At 43.2% G+C, this 25469-nt stretch overlaps 3 protein-coding genes across 4 annotated transcripts in view; 2 read left to right on the forward strand and 1 right to left on the reverse strand.

The window, feature by feature from the left end:
* Positions 1 to 5173, forward strand: part of hectd4 (HECT domain E3 ubiquitin protein ligase 4) — a 36751-nt gene extending 31578 nt beyond the window's left edge. The window contains exons 68-76 of the mRNA XM_084551183.1: positions 121 to 267; positions 414 to 533; positions 630 to 785; positions 896 to 999; positions 1256 to 1477; positions 1568 to 1734; positions 1872 to 2067; positions 2228 to 2450; positions 2940 to 5173. Of these exons, the coding sequence (XP_084407309.1) occupies positions 121 to 267; positions 414 to 533; positions 630 to 785; positions 896 to 999; positions 1256 to 1477; positions 1568 to 1734; positions 1872 to 2067; positions 2228 to 2450; positions 2940 to 3076 (1472 nt within the window). The 3' untranslated portion in view covers positions 3077 to 5173. The remainder of the gene's footprint in view (positions 1 to 120; positions 268 to 413; positions 534 to 629; positions 786 to 895; positions 1000 to 1255; positions 1478 to 1567; positions 1735 to 1871; positions 2068 to 2227; positions 2451 to 2939) is intronic.
* A 2059-nt stretch (positions 5174 to 7232) lies between these two features.
* Positions 7233 to 9399, reverse strand: LOC311492374 (L-serine dehydratase/L-threonine deaminase-like; the record flags this gene model as incomplete). The annotated part of the gene is made up of 7 exons (XM_084550637.1): positions 7233 to 7556; positions 7650 to 7774; positions 7887 to 8114; positions 8478 to 8569; positions 8812 to 8951; positions 9032 to 9071; positions 9247 to 9399. The coding sequence occupies 7 exons, from the start codon at positions 9397 to 9399 to the stop codon at positions 7363 to 7365; spliced, it is 972 nt and encodes a 323-aa protein (XP_084406763.1). The 3' UTR covers positions 7233 to 7362.
* Positions 9400 to 13426: 4027 nt separating this feature from the next.
* LOC311492576 (tetratricopeptide repeat protein 28-like) overlaps positions 13427 to 25469 on the forward strand; it is a 165542-nt gene continuing 153499 nt past the window's right edge. Inside the window, exons 1-2 of one of the 2 annotated variants that reach the window (XM_084550883.1) lie at positions 13427 to 13883; positions 17649 to 17948. In XM_084550883.1, the coding sequence (XP_084407009.1) occupies positions 13854 to 13883; positions 17649 to 17948 (330 nt within the window). In that variant the 5' untranslated portion in view covers positions 13427 to 13853. Of the gene's footprint in view, positions 13884 to 17488; positions 17949 to 25469 lie in introns of those variants that run through there. The other variant, XM_084550884.1, reaches the window with a different exon arrangement.

The following is a 25469-nucleotide window of genomic DNA, read 5'->3' on the forward strand; positions in this document are numbered from 1 at the left end:
ATGCTTCCCTCTCTCCCAGTGATGTGAATCCACTGTGCATATCCTTGCTGAATATTCAGTGGCTCAGTGGTTTTGTCTGTTATTGTATAAATAACTTTGTGAACATGTGGATGTTTTCAGATGTGCCTGTGGAGAGCTTGCGCTTGCGCTTCGCTTTGCTGCAGTCCCTCAACAACACCCTGGAGAGTTTCTTCCTGCCTCTAGTGGAGCTGAGACAGACACATACTTATCAGAACAGCATTGCAGCGCTGTTATGCGAAGCCAAAGGTGAGAAGGATCACGGTGTACATCTAGTAAGGACAAAGCCAACCATGTGGACCAATTTGTTGTGAATATGTAAGTGTACTCACCTAATGGTGGAAACTTGCTTTGTTGAAAACTCTCACCACTTTTCCTGTCTCCACTGGCTGCAGGTCTAATCTTCTATGATACTAAGGTCACTGTAATGAACAGAGTACTAAATGCCACAGTGCAGCGGACAGCTGACCATGCCGCTCCAGAGATTACTCTGGACCCTCTGGAGATTGTGGGAGGTAGGCATTCCTTTCACTTGTTCATCTGTTAAGTAGTACTTTTGAATCACTTTTAACACAAACATTATTCATGTGACTCTGTCTTTTGTCCCTCAGGTGAGATCAGATCCTCAGAGAACACTTATTTCTGCCAGGCAGCACGTCAGCTGTCTTGCGTGCCATCATCGCAGCTTTGTGTGAAACTGGCCAGTGGAGGAGACCCAACTTATGCCTTCAACATCCGCTTCACAGGAGAGGAAGTTCATGGCACAAGTTAGAATTTCCCCTTTACATCTTTTTTCCTGTACGCTCTTGTGGCCTCAATTTTAAGATGTTTTGTTTTTCAAATCTTAACTGTAGCTGTGATTAATGTGTCTGTCCAGGTGGCTCTTTCAGACACTTCCTGTGGCAGGTGTGTAAGGAGTTACAGAGTTCTGCTCTGTCCTTGCTGCTCCCCTGCCCCAGTGCTGCAGCCAACCGGAATAAGGTAATGTTCTGTTTTTACTACATTTGTTTCTTGTACATTGTACACTTTGTCTTGATCTGGATTCACCCAATACTTATTATAGTTTAGGTAAACAACCATAAAATGTTTAAAAATTACATTTAACGTTTAAGGTGCCATAATAAAACCATTCAGTCATAATCCCAAGAATGCCGTCCTTCTGAGAATCATATCTAGCACAAAATGTTCATGACAAAGGCTGTAATATGAATCATTGTTGTTCTTTTTTTGTCCTCAGGGGAAGTACATCCTGACTCCCTGCCCTATCAGCTATGCAGAGGAACAGTTGTTGCACTTCTTTGGTCAACTACTTGGCATAGCCATCCGTGCCGATGTGCCACTTCCTTTGGACTTACTGGGATCCTTTTGGAAGGGTCTGGTTGGCGAGTCTCTCGACCCAGAGCAGGACCTGCAGGAAGCTGATGTGCTCACCTACAACTATGTCAAGAAATTTGAAAATGTAAGGAAGTAATACTGTACAGCATACCTCATGATTTTCCCTGCTCCAAAGAGCAATACATTTACAGTAAAATGAACTTTCTTGCTACAGGTGACTGATGAGTCGGAGCTGGAGGCCCTATGTGCTGAAATCTCCTCCCAGCACCATTCAGGTGAAAGCCCAGAGTCTCCAAGCCGGCCCTGCTGCACCTTTACCTACATCACTATGACTGGTGAAGAGGTGGAGCTTTGTCAGGGAGGACGCAGCCTCACTGTCAGGTACAGTCCAACTGATTGCTCATTCTTAGAGTATGGAAATTATCTTGCTCATAATTTAAAACTCCATTTCCCTAAAAGAAACAGAACATTATAGTGTATTTTCATTCTTGATTTTTTTCTTGCCTGTGTGTGCTAAGCTGGGAGAACAAGGATGTGTATGCACGGGCGGTGAGGAGCCTTCGCCTGAGGGAGCTGCAAAATGTGGAGTGCATGACAGCAGTGCGCGCAGGACTCAGTTCCATCATTCCCCTGCAGCTGCTTACTATGCTCAGCCCCCTAGAGATAGAGCTGCGCACCTGTGGCTTGCCTTACATCAACCTGGAGTTCCTCAAGGTAAAGTGTATACACTGTATGTGTGAAAGTGCTCTCTATCCTACAACCCACATTAACCAGCTCTGGGTAAGATATACTTAGAGATACTGTACGTGAGTGTTCAGCATCACTCACTCCCCTCATTTTGTTATTTTCAATGCCCTGCTCTCTCCCTGTGCAGGCACACACCATGTATCAAGTGGGTCTGATGGAGACCGACCAGCACATCGAGTTCTTCTGGACCGCCCTGGAGATGTTCACCCAGGAGGAGCTCTGCAAGTTCATCAAGTTTGCGTGCAACCAGGAGCGCATACCATTCACTTGCCCCTGCAAGGATGGAGGGCCTGACACCGCCCACGTTCCCCCGTACCCCATGAAGATCGCCCCTCCTGATGGAGCTGCAGGTAAAAGCTAACAAGCTTTCAACAGGGCCCTGACTAGACTCACTGCTGCTATCCATGTGTGACGCTCTTCTCAGTTCTCCCTTGCTGCAGAAACTACTGATAGTGATTATCAAAACAGCTCATATTGTCTTGCAGCCTTAGACTTTGAACATACTGTGTGCCTCGGCTTGTGTTTGTTAATTAATGACGCTGTATAATAGTGAGACTCCACGAAAGAAGACACGCTTGCACTTTTCTGTGTATGAGCTCATGCTTCTTTCACAGAAGTGACATCTGTCTGATCTAACTGAGCCACGTTTTAAAGTCACAGCCTGAAACTCACAGTTTGCTGTGGTTTGCTACAGATTAGATACTGTACTTTATCACCTGGGCAGTCTTGCTACAACCGGTTGGCTTTGTGCTGTTTCATTAACAATTCCAGCGGTGAACATGAATAACAATTCTCATTGTGGAAAGTGATTTTGTTGTACTTTCCCGTTTCCTTTCCAGGCCAGCCAGACTCACGGTACATTCGAGTGGAGACCTGTATGTTCATGGTGAAACTGCCCCAGTACACTTCTTTGGACGTGATGCTGGAGAAACTGCGCTACGCCATCCACTACCGCGAGGACCCTCTCAGCGGCTAAGAATATAGTGTGATGGCAGCGACGGCACAACTCAATGTTCCTGAACATGTGTACCTAACACCTCACCCTTACTTTTGACCCCTTCCTCCCTTCATCCCAAACTCCTGGAGCTTCCTCTGAGACAGTCCTTTATGCTCTTCTGCACCATCAAGCCACAAAGTAAATTCACATTTCAGTTATTTTTTGGTGGCAGTTTTTTTTTTTTTTTTAAATTCCTTCCTTCTTTGAATTGCAGTTTACACAAATACTACATTTCATCTGTATGTTTGACACTTGTTTTCAAGGGATTTCAGGGAAGATAATCTGAATTAGCACTGACATGTCTTTGTTCTGGTTGCACTGAGTTTGAGGATGGCATTGAAGTGAAACAACTGTGAGACCTTTTTTATTTTTATTTTTTTTATTTTCCCCTTCCTTTAGCAGCGGGGTTAACACTATTCAGTCAAGTTCTGTGAATTTAACAACTTAATGGGAAGATTTCAGATCAGCACTTTACAGCCGCAAGCTCAATTGACGATTGCTGAACATTTTAGCATTTAAAGCATGGTCTCTGCAGAACTAGCCCTACTCTAAGTTGCTGGAATTGGCATTGCCATGAAGGCAACAAACAAACTTCTACTGTTGTAATGCTTAACCTTGCTGCCTCCCTCTCTCTCCCCTCCGTGGGAACGATGTTCTGAACCAGGCCTTCGCTGTTAAGAGCCTCTCTCTAGAGGCTGTTGCTGGTTTTGTGTGAAAAGAAAACTCCAAATGATTTTCATAGAATCATCTGACATTTGAAGTGAAGGTACGACTACTACCAGAAAAAGGATAGATATGACGCTGCCTATTTTTGACCATGTCAGCTATGAGCAGGCAGACAGTGTGCTGTACAGGATATATTATAGTTTACTGCCTGTTTTAAAAAATATGAACTGCTAATGGACAAACTAACTTATGCCTATATAAACTGAATACATTTTATTCAAGTCTCTGAGGAGAGGGTATTTAAGTCATGTAAAAAGTTATATTAATCTATTAGTTTATGAAATTGCTTTGATTTTTTGATATCTGAGTAGCTGTGGCGGCATGGTAGGTCAGGCGGATTGGATCACATTGGAGGCCTGCAGGTTTGTATACTTGCATTCAGGTTTGTGCAACCTGCGTTGCTTTGTGAAAGTAGGAAAGAGATTTCATGAGCTGCTCTTCCACATCGTTTGTGTGCTACTGCTACTGAATGTGCAACAAATCCCCCCCTGCTCCCCGGCATACACAATCTACACACATACACTGGGGGAGTGGCGGCGGATTACCTTGAGTTCTGCCTTTTCATAGCTTTCTTTAATGAAAGTTGAACGGGTTCTGCTGATTTATTTATTTTTTTTCTTTGTTCACTTTACCCATAACCAAATGTTTAGCTGTGTAAAAATTTAATAGAAAAAGAAAAATGTAAATATCCTAAAGTTATGTTCGATGGCAGTTTTTATTAATTGCTAATTCACTCCACCTTATAATTTTTGTTTTTGGTTTGCACTACTCTTCCAAGAAAAGATTCTAAAATGAGCAAACTAGGTGATGTCTGTTGGATATCCAGTTTGTTGTGTTGTTATTTTTTATGAATTTTGGAAATACCAATAATCTTATCACCTTTGTCTTGTACTCAGATGGATTCAATTTGTTCTACTCATGGTGAAACATGTTTTCTTGTGTGGGTCAAATCGCCATTTTACTTGGATAGAACTGAAAAAACACAACAGAATTGATATTTGACTAATTGGGTTGTTGAATTGCTTGCAAGCTTTTGGTTTTGGTTCAGTTCTTTCAAAGGATGACACACCGCTGCTAACAGGGACGTTCTCTCTTCTACTTCCTCCTCAGGAGGGGTAGGCAAGGTTATTAAAAGGACATATCCATACAAAGAGGTGTTGAGATAAAAAAAAAAAAACGTGTGCTGTACATTTACTTGATATTTATTACAATTATTTATGGTTGCATTAACTTAACTTTTACTGTCTTACCTCTGCACATCAGAAACGTAACATATCTAAAATGGATTATACAGATGTAAAGAATCTGATGGCATTTGAGATTTCTGTGTCACAATAAAGAAATGTCTTCATGTACAAAAACAGTTTTACAGTATTTAATTGACATAAGAACTATCTGTGTTTATTTACTTGATTTTCCTAGAAAATCAAATGAACGTTAAGAGTTTGTGGGAAAACATGTTTTTTTAAATAATTGTTTCCTTCCACAAAACGGTTCATTTGCATATTCGACTGACCAGCGTTGCGTAGCAGACCTGCCTGTTACATGTTTGCCCCCTCAAGCGTGGTTTGTCTCCTTCAGGACATGCTTTTTATGTAAAGCCCGGTGACTGACTGGTTACATCACTGCTGCCTGTAAACCAGACACCTTTTCAAAGCAGCAAGTGCTGGGTCAGGCCAGTTCTAGCTGGATCTCTAGTCATGCTCCTCTGTGACTCACTGGGTCCCGTCAGCTCCGTTATGTGCGTTGTTCAGAAGAAACAGGAGCAATGTGTGGAAAATCAGCTCATGAGGTCACTGATGGATATTTTAGTGTTAATCTGCAAACTGTGAAGAGTACACATCACGCACACAGCTGTGAACATTGGTATTTTAATACCAAATCCAAAATGTTACTGAGAATGAATTCTAGGAATGTCTCCGGCATGTTGACCGGCTGGTTTCAAATGAACCAATCAACTCTCCCTAGCGCACACAGCTGTCTCTCTATTTCTGACATAAGGGCCCTCCACCCATGTTCTAACAACGCTCAGACCAATGAGAAACTAGGACAAACACCACATCCCTCACGGTCCGGCCAATTGAACACCGGGAAGTTGAGTGTATTCAGAAGGTGTGAGGATGTCCTGCTGTGTTCACACAACATGCTACTGACCCATTCACAGCTTTAGCTGTTGTGTAATACACCTCTCATTCTAGGCGGTGTGTTCATGCTCTCTATGTTGATTTAACTTACTTCTTTGTTCCTAGTTAGAGGAACTAGGCTATTAGGCTATTAATAGTTTACAATGTTGTTATGCCATTTTAAATAATTTAATTTACTAAAGCCCAAATATTAAGATATGTGCTGTTTTAAACATCCCTTTGTTGTGCACTTTCAATACATACAGTAAGTACTGTATACATATACCGATCAGGCATAACATTATGACCACCTTCCTAATATTGGGTAGGTCCTTGTGCCTCCAAAACAGTTGTGACTCATCAGAGAATGGACATGGGCCTTCTGAGGGTGTCCTGTGGTGTCTGGCTACAGAATGTTGTTAGTGGGGACCTTTGGGTCCTATGGGTTGAGGGCAGGGGCCTCTGTGGATCATCCCACAGATACTTGATCAGTTTGGGATCTAGTGAATTTGGAGGCCAGGTCAACACCTTGTGCTGTTCTTCATGTTTTTTTCAGTTGTTCCTCAACCATTTTTGTGACATCAAGGAGTGTCATTGCTATGGAGTGGGGGTGCCTGGTCTGGGTCTGGTCTGGGGGTGGTCCATGTCTAAATAACATCCACATGAATGCCGGCTCCAAAAGTTTCCCAGCAGAACATTATATCGTCAGAAGATACTCAGTGTTATTTTTCTTCTCCTGTCAGTAGTTTTAATGTTATGCCGGATCAGTGTATAATATGAACGAAAGTCTAAGAGAGTGTGAATTTTTAAGGCCATTATGTCAGCAGATTATTTTTACATAAGCACATGTGGAATGCAAACTGTTGCTGTTCACACTGAGCTGAACTATTTGTACTTGAAAAACTGACTTATTAGTTTGACATTACTCCACTGCAATTACTTGTTATCATTCAACATGTACAACAATAGATGGGACACGAACGTAAACCAGAAGTCCACTGACATGTTGTTTGTGTGATCTGCAGTTTACATCTTATGTAGTGAGGGATAGGGAACAGTGAAGGCAGGGATATGATTCAGAAACAATTTATTTTTTAGTCATTACAAAGTACAAAAATGGGAGAACAACATAGAATCACTTTTACAAAGCAAACACGCTAAATACAAAAGTGTATATAACATAAATGTGTCAGTGTAGCCCTCTGTAGGCCTCTCTTGTTAAAAACTAACTTTTTTTATACAAAAATCCATCCAGCTGCTAACTCTCATATATTTTCTGTCTCCGTGCTCAGGAGCAATTCAGTCTGGAATGATTCTGTCTGTGGAGCACATTGAATAATGTGGTTTAGGGATTAGTAACCAGCTGATGGAAAAAGAGAGGAAAAAGGTCAGGAAGACCCAAGGTAGTCAGCCACGCTAGATAATGCCCAGCTGTTTTTTCAGCCTCCTCAACTGCTCCATGCTGATGTTGTTGCCGCCGCACACCACAATGACCACCGGGCCCAGGCGCTTTGCCATCTTGCCCTCGTCCTGCAGCCTTTTGATAATGTCACTGTAAACAGCTGCCAGAGCGGCGCCGCAGGCAGGCTCCACCAGCACCTTCTCATCATCTGCATAAAGAGAAAAAAATGCCAGGAGTGATCAGTGTCATGGCTGTCGTTTTAAATCTGCTGTTCGTCTGTTCATGCGCAGGTCGTACTCACCCACAAAGCGTTCAACGGCTTTAACAGCCTCCTGATCTGTGACGACTTCAGAGAAAACCGTGTGCTCGTTCACCAGCTTCATTGTCTGCGCAGAGACCCTTGTCAGGCCCAACGTGGTTGCAACGCTGCAGAGCAAAACGGGAGAACGGATTTTCACCGCAAGAAGAAAAAATGTAGTCACGAATAATGACATTATCTGGAGGCGATAGCATTTTTCAATCAGGTCACATGCACTACCTAGTGATCGCAGGTAACGTGACAAGCTCCCCAGCCTTCATCGCCGCATTGAGGCTGTGTGCTCCCATGGTTTCCATGGCTACAATGGGCACGTCAGCCCAGTCGGCACGGCGCAGTCCCTCCACCACTCCGTTCAGCAGGCCTCCGCCTCCCACCGACAGCACTATCGCTCCAGGCTTCTCACTCAGATCGTTCTCCAGCTCCTTCACCAGAGACGTGTGGCCTTCCCTTTACAAATGAACACAAACGGTCAGTTTCTTGAAATCCAACACTGATTTCACTGAGACTTAATCTAAGGTAGACACTGAATGATTCCTTTAAAACAGAGTTCTCCCTGAAATGCAAGACCTTTTTTTTGACATCTATTGTGCGTCTGTGACAGCACTGTGATAACATGTCTTCTATCTGACACACCACCTAATTCAGCTCCTGAAAATCTTCTATGCAGGAATGACAGCGTATGATAAGACAGGTGTTACCATCAGCCATTTACACGCTCTTCATGTCCTGAGTACACACACTGCTACACGATAGCCTGTAGATAGTAATGTATATGCTGTCACTCTCCCTGATGGAAAAAGGCTGTCTCACCAGATGAGGGGATCGTCGAAGGGAGAGATAAATATCCAACCGGGGTTGTTTGCCACAAGCTGCTGCCCGTATTCAATGCTTTCATTTAGAGCCTGAAAAAGAGGAGATGCGTCGTTTAATTTGATGAATTAGTTTTAAGTAACAACCACTTTCACAAAATGTTGTCCGCTTAGAGCTGATGTCTGGATTTATCCATGAATCTATTATCTACTGTCATTCTTTGTGTTTATTTCTCAGTCCTGAATGTAACTGGACGAAGAAATAGGAGAAAACATAAGCACACAAAGCTGAATCTGGTAGACAACGCATGAGGAACACATGCTATCTAACTAACCGTCCCATGAATGATCACAGTGGCCCCCTCGTCCTTCAGCCTCTCCACTGTCAGGTTTGGCGTGACACTTGGAACTACGATGGTTGCGGGTACCCCGAGCTGACGGGCCGAATAAGCTGCTGCCATACCAGCGTTTCCTCCTGTTGGGACCAAAATCATTCAAATGAAATATAGAAACGCGGTCAGTTGTAAGTAGAGGTTCATTTGCTTTGGCGCTCACCTGAACAGCAGACAAATCTCCCACATCCTCGCTCTGCCCACTACAAGGAAACAAACGTTACAGTCAACACAACAACCCAGCGTTCAGACTGGAGCTGACACACTAAAACTGGTCCATACAGGTTCCTTTTGTGTTAGTTCCCACATCCACCCTTTCATCGGCAGCAGCCTCTTTAAAAACACATCATCACCGTGGCGCAGAAAGGAATTACTCACAGTTTTGCAGAGGTGGCCGATGCCCCTGATCTTAAAGGATCCCGTGGGCTGAGATGAATCCAGCTTGAGGTAAACAGGGGTGCCGGCCACTTTGGTCAGGGCGAGGCTCTGCCTCACTGGAGTGGCCACATGGAGAGGTTGCTGGGTCTTCATCTCACTGAGGAACAGATGAGCACTGAAATGTTTCTGAAGATGCAACAAGCAAAAAGCTGTGGAAAGAAAGATGTACAAAGCTGATGACTATTTGCTAAATTATTAACCCTGATCATTCATCCAGCTCAGAAGAAAGTATGCTTCAACTTACCAGACTAAGGTGGAGGACAGGGGAACACTGTGCTGACTGATCCCAAACGTCCTAGTCTTCTCCCTCTTGCAACTAAATTGCATATATACCTGCTTGTGTTGTGGGCTTGGCAAAGGAGGCCCACTTCCAGACCAATCAGGCCAGGCCCTCAGCCTCAAGACCCCTCCCAGAGACCATGAGGATGAGACAGGTCAGATCAAATGAATGAAATTGCACCAGTTAAATTTCATCCCGTTTTCTAAGACAACAAACTCAGGAATGTGCCAGGATCTGATGTTGTGAGGCTCTGATATTCAGACATTGTGCTGATTGGATTGGAATAGCTGTGCGCTAAATAAATAAATAAATAAATAAACTCTCCATCTAATATCGTCTTGGAATGTCACTCATTAAAAAAAGACAGCATCAAACACTTTCCAACTGATCACAATACTTCACGTCTCTTCTCGTTTCCTTTTTCAAGACGCATGGCATTTTTTACGCGCCGTCCCTTGCATGTTCTCTCCCCCCGTAAAGGAATTGTGCACACCGTGGCATTACCAAAAGAGTCGCTACTATTTTAGCACCGATCTCCAACTACCAAAAGCGGGCTCTGTGAACTGCCCCTCTGAGAAGACGGTTCAAACCTGAACGATCCGGTGTTCAGGACGAGACAAACACAAAACTGGAAAACGAAGTGTCCTTTGCTGGAAAATTATCTTAAATATATTGTATTGGAAATGCATCCCACTTAATATTTCTACTCCACTCTCCACTCCACTTTACAATTTGGTATTTGGTATTAAAAGTGCAGAATAAACGAGTGCATAAGCAAACTACAGTTTTACCCTTTAAAACCATATAACATACATAGCTATGCCTATCTGCTGCTTTTCTTGTGGAATCCCAGTTTAATTCGTAATATTTTTTCAATTTAGCCTTTATAACTGCATTTGAGTTCTTCTCCAAGGTTTTAATGTAGGTCATTCTGAATTAATCTCACTCTGTAATTTTAAAAAGACCATAAAACACTTTTCATACATGTTTTGATTTGAAATGCACAGGTGGCGCCATTGGCATTGACAATAGCTCTGTTAAATGGAAGTGTTCTCATAGAAGCCAGCATGCACAATACCATGGCCTTGCAAACTGTGACAGCAATCACTGCAGCCACATTTAAAGTTGTTAATTACTCTTGTGTGTTTCCAGCTACAACTGAAATGTCCGCTGCGCACAAGGCTTAGTGCAGGACTCCTTTGTCTCAGAGAGCACAGAATTACTCCATCCATTTCTGGTGTTGATGCTACTCCATAGAGGATTGGTACACCACCTGCTGGTGAAGGGCTCAACATACAGTGCAAATAATATTTTTAATCTGGGACCATTTTGTGCTTGCATCAATCTTATTTCCTGGTGTTATTAAACAAAATATGAGTTAATTATTATTTCAGTGCCAGTTGTCAGGGCCAGAGACCAGAGAGAGCCATTTATTGATGCATGGACTTGCCATTTAGGTTGGAATTAATTTGGTTTAACCTCTGCTTCAAATGTGACATAGTAGAATCCATCCAGCAGAGTGGGCATAGTGGATCAAACTAAACTTTATGGATTTAAAAATTAAAAGAGCGTTTCACTGTGCTTTCAGCCAGTGGTAACATCCTGCCTGGCAAAATGAACTGCAAATAATTTTCCAGTAAAAGCCTTGTAATACATCTGGGAAGCTGTGGCACTTTTGCAACAAACTGAATTCAGAAGCACTCTTTAGGATGCGACTGCAGCGTTTCATTTGCCCATATGCGGAATGCATGATTGATTACCTCGCAAACCTGGGAGATATTTTAACTTGTCACAACAGGGAGAGCAAATACGTAATTGGCATCATTTATTAGGGCTGTGCTCCGTGCTTTTCAGTGCACGAGTTCGCCATGCAATCAGACACAGCACGGGCCGACGCACCGCAGGGCTCTGGAGCCACTGAACCTGAACGGTGTGCAGCTAGATTATCTCTGCTTCCATGGCATGCCAAGGTTTGGGGCTTCTGTTTTTGTGTGTGTGGATGAAAATGGAAAAGTGGCATCAAATGCACACAGGGACCTACTGCTCACAGCCTAATTTCAATAAATTCAAATTTATTTCAGTAAGCTTCATTTGGAAGTAGAGGATGAAATTTATTGAAGTAACAGGAGTTTGCGGAAATAAATATATAGGATGTGATGAAAAGTGACATCATAGAGTTGATGAAGGTAGCAGATGTGGACAGGAACCCCAGGAGTCTAGATGCTGGTGGTGGATAGGTTGATGGAGACTTTAGTTGAGACCCTCTGGACAGCCAGGGTTAGGAGAAGATGGGGAGGAAGAGGGCTGCAAGGTACACTAGCTGAAAGGCAGAGTGACAGAAATGTAATGAATTCAAAGAAGGGACACTGATTGGCTCGGCAAACGCTTCAGACAAGAGCAGTGATGCTGAAATTGAAAACTAAGGGATTTATAGAGCACGGGCAAGTGGAAGGGAACGGAGCAGCAGAAATGGCCTAATTTGACGGTGGATCAGGAGGCTGTATAGATCTGTTTCACTGAACTTTAACACCTACTTCGTTATGATTTTGGCCACTTGGGGGCAGTTGATTTAAAAAGCCAACGTTAATGTACGTGTAGGCTTTATGACAGGTTGCTGTATTGACTGTCATTGACTGAAACCAACTGGCATCTTAACTGAGTCAAATCCATTGTTAGTGTTAATAAATAACAAATGTAAATGTAAATCATCTCTGTTGGTCAAGTACACATACAAGAAATTGGTCCTCTCCATTTAACCCATCCCTTTGTACACACGGAGAGTATAGTGTGCACACTTGGATCAGGAAAAAGTTTACGGGTTAGGTGCCTTGCTCAGGGGCATGGATGTAGATGGGTTTCAAACCAGTGAACCTGAAGTCCAAAAATCAAGGGGAAAACAAAAGCAACATCCCATCCAAGCTCAAAACATCCAGCTGCCTTTCTTGTTTTTTGTGACATGGATGACTGAGATCAAGGCCGACCATAGACAGTATAAAGATGGACGGCGAAACTGCTCCTTAAAAGTGAAGCCAAGGTAAGTATAGCTCCCCCTAGTGACTGGCTGCAGTGTAGGTCATCAGCCCCATCTCCTCCATGTTAGTGGATGGGACTTGGGTGAAACTAAAACACTACAATAGAAGTCAAATTTATTTATTTATTTTTTTTCATTTTAGGTAGTTAATATATATTGATGCACGTTTAAGTGTCAATTTTTTGGATACGGTTTGTTTTAGTTAGCTATTTGACGCTATAGAAACAAGAGGTGACATAATGGCAACCACCAGTTGCCGTTCCAACCGCTCCATAAAGCGGTCCCCATCGATATTGCGGCTCTGCATGGCTTCACTCTCGGACCATTCTGTGTAGACTCTGGCTCCAAACTAGCAAGATGGCACTGCCCGTATCCCCAGGAAAATAGCATCAGTTTGGCTAATGCAAATGGCGATATGTTGTCCATATTTTATTTATTTATTTATTATTCATACAGTCTATGAGCCCTATTCATGACATGTGGGCCACGTCTAGCCCCGACAACACTTGTCAGGGCCGTAAAGCAGCCGTAAGTGCCAGAAGTTGCCCAGATAAGGCCCAAATGTGTTTTTTTTTTTTTTTTTTTTTTTGGCACCAACTTGTGGTCACTGTCAGATTCCTGTCTTTGAATGCTGTTGGAATTAAAGATTGTTTTTTATTATTTGTCTGTTCCTAATTATGTGTTGGAACAACATGACCTGAAGGCAGCATTTCATGTGACAGCGCGTCAGGGAGAGGTGGCCCTTTACCATCTCCGCCCCTGTCCTCGCAGAGTCTTTGAACGCCTCTGACTAAAAGTTAGCTAACGTTTGCTTTGTGTCCCACTTTATATAAAAAAAAACTTCGCAACAGGTCTGAAATCTAGAAATAAAAGTCAAGGAGTGATGAATGTGTTATTTGTACTTTTATTCTCCTGACTCGAGCTCCCCACAGAGCCTCATGCCTGTGTGTGCACAGCGCTCAGAAATCCGCTATGGCAACAGGGGAAAAAAGGAGGAAAAAAAAAAGGAAAAGATTTGACAACATGGCGCACTTTCCTTGAGAAAAGTTTCTCCTGAACGCCACACGGCTCCGTTTTTTTGTACTTTTCCTCGCAGTTTGTCGACTCTCACGCTGCAACGTGGACTTTCTTGGCTAAATTTGGAACACTTCTTGATGCACAAAGAGTCAAAGTCAACAAAGAGTGTGATGGGATGAGAGCGATAACCAGTCGCTGGAACCAACGCAGTCAGACAGGATGGAGAAGCAAGCGACTCTGAAAGAAAAGGTAAATAGATTCACGAAAAACCTCCATAGTCTCTCGTGCGAGCTGTCATTTGTGTAGTTGTTGGCATTTTAGTGCCCTCAGAATCACTTTTTAACCCGAGTCCTGAACAGGAAATACCAAATGACTATTCCTGCGAAAACCTCGTAAAAGTCCTCTATCGATTTTCCAGTCATGCATACGGCTCTGTACTACTGCACCGTGGATGTGTGGGCTCTCCTGGCGCAGGCAGTAAGCAACGCAAATGCGATTTAAATGTCAACGGAAGCTCATACAGATTACTAAATACTTATTTTTGTCTGTGCATGAAGGGAGAAGTTTGCACTGCCAAGATCTTGCAGTGGCTTCAAGATCTTGGTTTATGTTTTGCCATGAGCAAATCCTCTTAATTCCCCAAACAGAATTGTAAATATGTGCAGCACTCGAGGCTGGATTTGTCTTTGGAGAGTTGGTTTAATCTCTATCTCTGTCTCCTCATGAGTGCACTGGTAGGGTGTCCTCTATATTGGTGCAGGCTCTTATTATCTCTCACTCTCCACCCTTCCTGCCTAGTGCTGCCCACATACAGCAGGCAGACCCCTAGCTGTATGTATGTATGTTGTCAGCACAGAGTGAACTTTCCTATAAAAAACCATGCACAATCTTGAGCTCTGGAAGCATTAATCTATAATAGATGCCTCTCCTGACACTTCTTTGCGAGCAGACCTTTGAATGTCAGCACGGGTGACAGTGTGCATGTCGCCCCCTCGGCCTGTTTGTGGGCTGGTAGGTACAGTTACTGTTTTAAAAACTCCCATTGCACATGTTGGCCTTATCTGGGGATGATCTTTGCAGCACAGCTGAGATCCTTCCGAAGAAAGCACTTTAAAGTCAAAGTAAAGCAAGGAATCTGCCCTCTCCTATCTCCATGTCGCCATCTGGGTGAAAAATCATTTAAAAGTTGTCAAAAAAGATTGAAAAAAGGAAGGTGGAAGAGTGCAGCTGATTGCCCCTGCACTGTAACTTGATGTTAAATCTACTTGATACCCAAAAGCTGCTCATTTCTGCTGCTTCTACTCCCCGGCCCTCTGGAAGTAATTACCAAGCCTGCCCTATCCCAGAATTCAGTCCGAGGAGGTGTGGTGAGAAAGAGGTATAATGGAAGCCGGCCCAAAAACCATGCAACCCGAGATGAAGGTCATGATTCAGTAATACTCAGCAAACCGTCAACACTCACCTACTCGCTGTAATCAGTCAGACGATCGTACGGATTTGGTGCAGTCACTGCAAGGTTTTGAGTCGGTATAATTGGTCTTCCTGCCGGCTGTTTGGTGAGCGGTTGAAGCCGAGCGTAAATGGGAACAGAAATGCCACAACGCAGTAGGCTTTGGTGTAAGCCAGGTGTTATTTTGTTATCAGATCAATGAAGATGTCTTTATTAAGTCGAAATCTGCTCTGCACCCGTGTGTTTGAACTGCTGTGTTTCTTGATCCGCCTTGAAGTAAATGGCTTTGAGCGGCGGTATAGAGCTCCGGGCGCCACGTGACTTTTTGTGTTGACACTGCCATATTGGCAGGAAAACTGAAATTGACCAGTACAAGGCAAACCTCGACAAAATATATACTGTATCATGCCCCAGGTGTACTTTTTTCGAGCATTGAACAGCCAGCGCGGACAATGTTCCAGACCTGCAGTATCCGTATGCAGTATCTATATAACTACCTCATTAACTTTCCTTCGTCCAACTCCGGAGAGTCACTGAAAGCATACATTGAAGAATTTTTCTGAGGAGGTTCATGACAGTAACGCAACTACAGTAACAAGTAACTGTTTAATCCCAAACTTTTTTATCATTGTGAGTAGTTTTAGTGCTGAATGAGCAACACCCCTTTGTAATCCACATTATAAACTTTACCCTAACCAGTGCAGAGTGAAGTCAGCTACTGGAGCTCCATAGACACCGGACTTCATTTTGTTAACTACAGTGACAGGAAGTGAAAAGTAAACCTTTGATTTCTAAGCTAAATCTCAACTAAAAGTCTTTTTTTACACAAAAGCTTTGATTTTAATAACTAAACTTGATTCTTTTGAAACATTTGTTTAATCTGTAGCTGCCGTCAAAGGTTATGAAGTTTGTGGTATTCATCGTTGGTTTAAAATAACTCAGAGCTGTTGGTTTAACTGTGTTTTCATGTTGGATTTAACAGCAGCACAGACTACATCCTCCAGAGTGATCATAGAGTTAAATTACCACCTCTCTGATGCTCTTTCAACATAAACAGAACAGTATAAGAGTCACGAAGGGGTTTATTTTGGCAAGTGAACGTGTAATCGAGAGGGAATATACCCAAAAGGCAAAAAATATTAGTATATTTTTGATGGGAATTTGGACCTTGCATGTTCTGTTAAAGCGCTAATGTTTGACTTGTTGTTCTGAGCCATATTAAAGCAGCCTTACTATATATGGATCACAACCTTCCTGTCTTTTTGTTCATTACAGCAGACAATAACATGAACTTGTCATAACAGGAAAATCACAGGTGGAACAAATAATGCAAAGGGCAACCGTGGCTTCGTTGTTTGAGTAGCGCCTCAAACCTGAGAACTGAAGGAAATGTGTTTCCCCATCCATTGTTGAAGTCCCACTGAGCAAAGCACCCAACCCCCTGAGGTCCTCCGGGTGCTGCACCTGCCTGCTCAAGGCCCCAAGTGTGCTGGATGGGTTAAATGCGTTGGAAAATGTCCAAATGTATGTGCAATAAAATATGGTGGCTTGATTTAGTTGAGTGTCTCAAAACGTCGTGTCTTTAGCATGCACCATACAAGGGCGACATTAATCACAATTCAGCCATTATTAGTGACTATATTTACACGTGTGCTTCGTCTGCTACATGTCAAAATATGTTCTGTGAAAAGCTTTATTTGCTCTCATATACACCGATCAGCCACAACATTAAAACCACTGACAGATGAAGTCAATTACATTGTGACATTGCAATGTTCTGCTGGGAAACTTTTAGACCTGCCATTCATGTGAATGTTACTTGGACATGTACCACCCACCTAGACCAGACCAGGCACCCCCACCCCATAGCAATGACACTCCTTGATGGCAGCAGCCATCCCCATCCCCAGGATGCAACTTGACACAGACACACACACACACAAACGGTTTAGGAACAACTCAAAAAACATGAAGAACAGCACAAGGTGTTGACCTGGCCTCCAAATTCACTAGATCCCAAACTGATCAAGTTTCTGTGGGATGATCCACAGAGGCCCCTCCCCTCAGAAGGCCCGTGTCCATTCTCTGATGAGTCACAACTGTTTCAGAGACACAAGGGAGACCTACACAATATTAGGAAGGTGGTCATAATGTTCTGCCTGATTGGTGTGTAATATGGCATATTTGCTTTGTCTTTCAAAAGTACCCTACTTATTATTTATTAATTAATTTCCCTTACGTTACACTTCAGCTACATGGTCAAACAGTCCTGCTGCCAGTGGGTGGTAGACATTTTGGCATGTCATAGCAGGTGAAAGCACAGGTGTAATTTGATAACATTAGAAATGACTGCTTTCCATTTAAATGAGCTACTTCACAGGCCTTGGCATTTTTCATGCTGGCTCGCTGTCATGGCTCACTCTGGATGGCGCGGAGCCATCCTCCAAGAATTTGTTTCACCTGTGCTTCTCCCGCTGTTGCAGCTCAAAATATCAGCTATGCAAACGTCGGTCAAGTGTAAAGGGTTGTTTTTGAGTCAGTCCCCTCTCTGTCCGTGTCTCCAGTTTTCAATCTTCGGCTCCCGGACAGCGTGCAGACCGATCCGGTGTGTCACTGGAGACGACGGGGCCAGGTACGGCCTCAGCAAGGCAGAGTTCATGGAGAAAGTGCAGCAGAGCAACGAGGCGTGCCAGCGAGGTGACTTTCAGGCGGCTGTTCATTTGTACAGTGATGCACTGCAAGCCGACCCACAGAACTGCATCCTGTACAGCAACCGCTCAGCAGCTTTCCTCAAACTGGGCCAACACCAGGCGGCTCTGGATGATGCCGAAAAAGCTTGCGAGCTTAATCCCAAGTGGCCAAAGGTAAGTGTGCCACAACAGCTTCAACTGCGGGTTCAGTGAAATTGTAGATCTTCTTCTGTGACAGCAGAGCAACAGAAATGATTGACTAGTGCACCAATAGTTTGTCACTGTCGGGAATTGAAAATCTCAAGCGTGAATCTAATTTCTAATTTGGCTCTGACGCCAATTTGAGTGTTATCAATACCTAGATGCATAGTTTGAAATGGGGATGTGCTGTTTTTAAAATGTGTGAAATGCCAAGTATAAAAAAAGGCTATTTCTTCACGAGGGCGGCTAATGACATTGATTGTTATATTACTGCTGCGCTGGAAATTATTTTGTCTCTCAGCCTTTTTTCTGCCTCGCAATTATTCGGTGATTTATCCTCGAATTGTTTCAAATTCCAATCACATTTTCACTCTTGTGGCTGCTGATCAATACAAACTTTTCTGGGGTCTTGTCTTTGATCTTGTCCGGGCCGCGTGGACTAACCTGCGATAGATTTCACATTACTCAGCCACGGTAGATCACTGGGGGACCAATTCCTCTCAGTGATAGAAATGCATTGATTTCGCGATTTAGCGTGGAGGGATACTTTTGTCTTTCCAGAGAGAGATTGATGATAATGTGGTGGAGTGGTATTGACGATAATTTGTCGCTACCAGTGATAGATCAGTGGCTACCTCTGCTTTGATTGGAGCTTGTGTATCTTCAGACGCTCAGGTAGGTTTCCTGAGGCTTGCGACTGTCACTTTATATTACGTACATGACATTGCTGCATGTTTTTACATTTCTGTGGTTATGAAAGTACAGTTGTGGGCCATATGTTGCTGTTTTTTTCATTTGATATCACAAATTCCAGGAAAATAGTTGCCACTTCTCTCTCTGGAGCGTCTGAGCCTTAACATGGCGTACATCTCGTTCATTTCATAACCCTCCGAGGCCAGTGAGACCAAACTATAATTGAAAATCACTGCCAAAATCATTCTCCTCCTCTTTATATGCTATCCAAGTACAATGAACTCTTTGTGGTTTGACTGGGGGATGGTTGGCTTAATCTCGGCTGTGTAGCTCTGCTTATTCTTGGATTTACTGCCTGACAGCTCCGAGTCTCGTGTTCAAGTTTTCAGTCTTACTGATGATGTATAGCTTGACCCTTGTGTCTTACTTTGTAAGATGAGACGAAGGGATTAATGTGCCTGTGGTATTGTCAATTATACGGAGGGTTTTGCGTACTATGTTGAGGTTTCAAATTTAATTTCTGGAGTCACCACTAGGGGTCAGTCTCGTCAAACTGGAAGGATTTCCGGGGATTTGTCTGTGCAGGACAAAAAAAAAAAAAAAACACTTGAATTTCCAAACAATTTTTTTTCTTCACATTTATGTGGAGAAAGAAAACATGTCCAAGTAAAGCTAAATTTCGGCATTCATTCACGGAAGAAATGTTCTTGAGCATGTGAGTTTTGTGAAAGTGTGGGTGGAGGACAGGTTCACAACAAATCTGGCTTCTAATATAAAAAAGAAAAAAGAAAAAACCCATTCAGCCCCATCTACACTCAGACAGAGTAAGGTGATTTGGTGTTTTCACATCCGCTGTGTGAAAACACCTTATTATGAATATATGAATGAATAATGGTGTGTGCTGCCTCAAAGAATCAATTGGTAATGGCGATCCGGCCTCGAGGAGAGCGAGGCTTGATTTTGTGCAGTCCATCTGCCGTGGCCGGATGTTTGATGACGGAACGGGGATTAAATCACAGGAGTGTGCTGGCATTCAGATCCTGCGTGAGTACATAATATCATCAATCATACCTCCCTATGACTGCACTCCTGGCTTGGCCCATCAAACAGTGACAGGCATGGGTTTGCTGCCCCAAGCACCAGCGAGCAGCCCGCCCCCCTGAAGCCCACAGCCAGCCTATGGAGGAACTCCCTGTCTAATCTGTCAGCTTTCCCTGCTGTAAGTGCCAGAAAACACATTCTGAAAGAAGAAAGAAAATGTGTAGTTTAATGACCCAAGACAGCTTTAGGCCCTTTATACCTCTCCCTCTTACTGAATATAAAAAGATTAAATGGGGACAAAATATGGTGTCATTTCATAGACAATGGCTGCACGCTTTATGTGTCCGTCCATATTTTGTCTCTGTGATCTGGTGTGGGAGGGAATCTGGGAGAAAATGTGTTGAGTATAGTCACGCTTCTTTTTCTGTTCATTAGTAATTTCTTCTGAAGAGGTTTTTTATGTACATTCCAGCGTCTGTTTGCACGGAGCATTTGGCAGTTCTGGGGCTGGAAGGACAATACTCTTTCTAAATGGAATCACGGTCTATTCTGCTCCTCCATCTGGTCGCCCCCTCTCAACACTGCTCTTCTGGTGACATGTTAAACAAACAGCCCTGTCTGCTATCACTCCCGTTCTCCTGCTTGAGCGCTGACAGGAGAGTTCCTCGGGAACCAAAAGACAACTGGCACTGCAGCGTCAGGGGAAGCATCTCTGTCATTTGCATATCTTCTTCTGATTATAGGTTATGATGGGTACTCATCAGGGGTATTCTGTCTCCTCAAATGTTCATTGCAGAGGAACATCGGAATTGCAGATGACGCGCTCTTATAATGTTTCAGATGAGGCTGTAATATGTTTTTTTTTTTATTATTTTCTTCAGTTTATGTCCTCATTTGGGGACATTTTTCTTTTTACCAACGTAAAATGTTCATTTACATCCCGGTTTATATGAGACAATGAGTGTTTGCATTGGAAAAGGTCATGATGTGTGGAATACTGAAACTTTAATTGCAGCGACACCATATCTACTAATTGTGCTGCTAGGAGTGGCTGCTGACGCCCTGATGAGGCATAAAGCTTCTGTTTCCTGCGGTGCTGCGTGATGACACTGGATTCTGCTGTTACTGTACTGGGAACAGGAAGAAAAGAATCGTGTGCATGTGTGTGTGATTTAAAGCCCTCATGCTTTGCCACTCTCAGCGGCGCTCTGCTTTTCATGTGGATGAAAACCACTGGGGTGTAATGCTTCCCTGTTGGTTTGACAGTCCGTTAAACCAGCTCACATCTGATCTCTGTGTGTGTAAAGAATGAAGAACCTGTCCTTTGATCTCGTGTGGAGAGTGGCTACAGCTCTTTCTTCTTCTTTCCATTCACACCATCTGAAATATTTATCACATCTTGTCTGTTATTTTGACACGTGCTGAATAATGAACAGACGACTTAGTCAGCTAAAGTGCTGTGAAATAATGTGCGTATTTGTGTTAGTGGAGCAGAGAGCATGTAAATGTGGGGCGCAATGAATTCATTTCCGCGTATTCAGTGTAAAATGACTGAAGTCCTTGAGAAGATGAAGCTATGCTAGCAGTGTGGCTCAGTAGATAGGTGGCAACTACTGGATGGATTTCTCATTAACTTTGGTGACATTTGGTACCAACACACCTGATACAGGAAGGAGAAATATGCTAATTCCTTGACTTTCCATCCAACGTTATCATCAGGCCCATATTTATATTAATTTGTCTATTTCACTTTGGTTTATGACCGAAAACATCCCATTATCTCAGTTGTGCGTAGCTTTTTATTACTAATTAGCACGTCACACGCCTGAATAACGTAGTCTAATCGGTTTGTATGTAAATATACACATCAGTCATAACACTGATGATCTCATTACGATGTAACGTTCTTCTGGGAAAACTTGGTCCTGCCTTTTATGTAGACGTTGCTTTGCTGCCAGTGTTGCATTAGGATGCAGTGTTCCTTGCATCACGGTGCCATATATTTCCTAGACAAGCGATATGTAGGCTATCCATATGATGCAAAAGAAAATGTTGCACATCAGACGAGGCCATGTCCTCCCATCGCTCCAGGGTGCAGTTCTGATGCTCCTCTGGTCATTCTTGGCATCTTTGCAGTGTTTTGACACCTTTTTATCTGAGCCAGCATTAACTTTTTTCGGCAATTTGAGCTACAGCAGCTTGTCTGTTAGGCAACTGCTTGCAATTGCTGATTGGGAACACGAGAGCCGCAGTTTTGGAGATGCTCTAACCTAGTCGCCCAGCCGTCGCCGTTTAGTTCTTGTTAAAATCGCTCAAATCCTTCCACTTGCTCCTTTTTCCTGCTCCTAATGCTTTAATATTGAGGGTAAGATGCTCCCTTCCTCCCTTATGAATCCCACCCACTGACGGGCGCCATGATACCGAGATAATCAGTGTTACTCACTTGACTTTTAATGTTGTGGCTGATCGGTGTAAGATCAAATACCCTACACTTAAAAATAATGCAATTACCCTAAGATGATCCAGTTTTGGATCATTATCAACTAGTTGAACAATTTAAGTAGAGAAATAAAGAATGAATTAGACACAATAAAAACAACTAAGTGTTGAGTTCTGGATTCCTTGTATCGCTGAATATTTATAATATCCCTTGATGCATATTTATGATGCCGGTTTGATCTGAAAGAACTGAACGCAGATGACATCAACCTGCATACCTGCCCACAGTTATGAATAAATAATTATAAAACGTGTACGCCTCTAGTTAGACAGGAGAATACCAGTAGACAGCAGAGACTCGTTATAATATCGTGCGGAGGACGTTTCTCACCATGTTGCCTTCTCAAATAAGATCTGTTGTCTCTCGCAGTTTCGCGCAGATGATTGAGTTTAATGAAAAATGGGGCGCGGGAGCTCACCTACAGCTACATAACAGCCACGCTGACAGGGCACACTTCATGATCGTAACTGTCAGAAGTAATTACCGAAGTTTTCAGAGCAACTCAGACGTTCAAAGTTGAGTGGTGAGTGTAATGGAGATCTGGGCTTTCATTACCTCAGCAGTGGCATCGGTTCATGGGCTTGATTGGCAGAGAATATTGGAACTTAAATGAGCATTTACGCACACGCTCTCATTTTTCATTCTTTATGGAATGAAGCAGACATTTTGGGGCGTCGTTTTACAATGACAGCTTGCGGAGGTTGATTGATCCGTACTGTTCACAGTTTCCAGTTGTGCTTAAGTCATCTTCAGCTGTCCCACCAACATTTAACATCATTAATGAAGATATCTAGGACTGCTTCATATGTACTGGAGTCTCTTCCAGTGAATTGCCTGTAGCAATGACAGTATACATCGATCAGGCATAGTGTTATGACCTTATATTGTGTAGGTCTCCCTTGTGCCAGTTGTGACTCATCAGAGAATGGACATGGACCTTTTGAGGGTGTCCTGTGGTGTCCTGGCAACAGATTGTTGTTAGTGGGGACCTTTGGGTCCTTTGGGTTGAAGGGAGGGGCCTCTGTGGATCAGACTTGTTCCAGTACATCCCACGGATACTTGATCAGTTTGGGATCTAGTGAATTTTGATGGCAGGTCAAAACCTTGTGCTGTTCTTCGTGTTTTTTGAGTTGTTCCTAAACCAGTTTTGTGTGTGCGTGTCTGTGTCAGGCTGCATCCTTCTGGGGATGGCTGCTGTCATCAAGGAGTGACATTGCTATAGGGTGGGGATGTCTGGTCTGGCCCAAAAGTTTCCCAGCAGAATCACTGTGATCGGTGTATACCTGTAAAAGGAAGCTTGTTGCTTGCAGTTAGAGGAGGTGTTGGTGTTTCTCATCTTGTAATGCTTGACGTCACTAAATGCTGCTGTTGCTAATTTGAACTGTACCTTAGTCTTAGTCTTCGTCACTGATGAAGAGGAGTTCCTTATGTGTTTACAGCCAGAACATTATATAAATGCAAATAGTTTTTAAATGGGCTGTGTAGAGGAACAGTCATAGATTTATTGGAAGATTTGGGAGTTACAGGAATGATTAACTCGTCAAAAGTGCATTTAAATCTTTGACGGCTTGTAAGATTGAGACTGAGTTTGCAGTCCAAGCAGCTAGGTCCTTGGGCTCAATGCAACCGAAAGTTCAAATCTGAATTGCCTGAAAAGCGCCGCAGTGCATAACAAGAAAAACACTACGATGCTCATATTTAATTTAACCATCTGTTCCAAGACGCTCACAGAGCTCAGAGCCTGAAACCTCCCAAACACTAAGGTGATGGTGGCAAAGGGAAAACAGGCAGCTCATATGGACGGACCCTGCTGCTTGATGCCACTGGGGTAGAGAGATCATGAATTTACGGACTTTATAAACACCGCAGCAGTGTTTTTATGTAGTACTTGTTTAAAATACGCATTTATAATCTCACTGTATGTTCCCTGCTTGCTGCCTCTCCTCATGAAGAGGTGTGCTCTGGCTCCAGCTTCCCCTCTCCCACTGCTGCTCAGCTGTTTTCCACTACAGCTCCGATGCTCACCATGGAGAGAGTAGAGTCATGAACCACTAATAAGAGGGTTCCGTTTTGCTTCTACCCAGCCGAGGCTTGACCTAATGAACAACTCAAATGAATAGCGTATAATTATAGACCAGAGGGACCGGGACGGACAGAGGGTTGGCGCTAGTGGGCACAAACCTGAAATTATTTGTCTGGAAAATTTGTGAAATGAGCGGGAGCAGTTAAATTCCGACTTTTTCCTATAGAAGGCCGCTGTGGCTAGGAAGCAGCTCTGCACATATGCACGGCGGAGGGAAAGTGACCACACACATACACACACAGGTCTGCTGTTTTGATTTCAGCAGCACTTCCTCGGCGGCTGTGTCATTCTTTACGCAGATGAGATGGAACTAATCCTGAGCTGCAGTTTTCTGGTAAGCACTTGGTATCTACAGCAGTTTCACATCTTTGTGGGATATTCTACAGGAAGAGGCTTTGTTTAAAAAGCACTTTATTATTAGTGACTTCTCTACCTACTCGTCAATAATATGCAACAGAATTTATTTGAGCTACCGTATTATTACCAACCTGATGGACGGTTGTTGAGCCCTTCAGCATTTAACTCATGCTGTTACATCCAGCTCTCATCATCGTTTCATCCCAGTGTGCTGTGTCTGCTGAATTGCTAGTTCGTTATATGGCTCAGACACAACAACATAAATTATGTCTGTAATATGACTAAATGAATTTATGTCCTGAAGTACTATTTTCAGCCTCCTAACTCAGTGTAATGTTGATGTGTTCAGTATTTTTTTCTTACAGTTTACAGGATGATTCCAAGTCCTGCTTACCCGGATGGCTGCGATGGTGGCCAAGTGGTTTTCCTCTCTGCCACCCAGGCGCCCCACCAAATTATAGAGTTCAGTAAAGTCTAATCTACTTTCAAGAAACACCAGACGCACACATATATATATATATATATATATATATATATATATATATATATGTGAAAATATATATATAAAAAATGAAATCAGCCTGTCTTGTCTTTGTAACCTTTCCGCTGTACACTATTTATCTCTGCTGGATACTACAAACTTCACAAAGAACAAGCCATTCAGGATGATGTAATTTGGTGTGATGTGTGGGTTGGTGACCTTCCTCTCACCCCACAGATGTCTGTCTGTAGACTGTCCGGGGGGCACGGATGAGTCAGAGCTGGGAGCTGATGTCACCCCGATCATAATCTGTCTGGCCTATCAACACCTACAATCACC

Source organism: Chelon labrosus (assembly GCF_963514085.1).
Source record: "Chelon labrosus genome assembly, chromosome: 9".
NCBI lineage: Eukaryota > Metazoa > Chordata > Actinopteri > Mugiliformes > Mugilidae > Chelon > Chelon labrosus.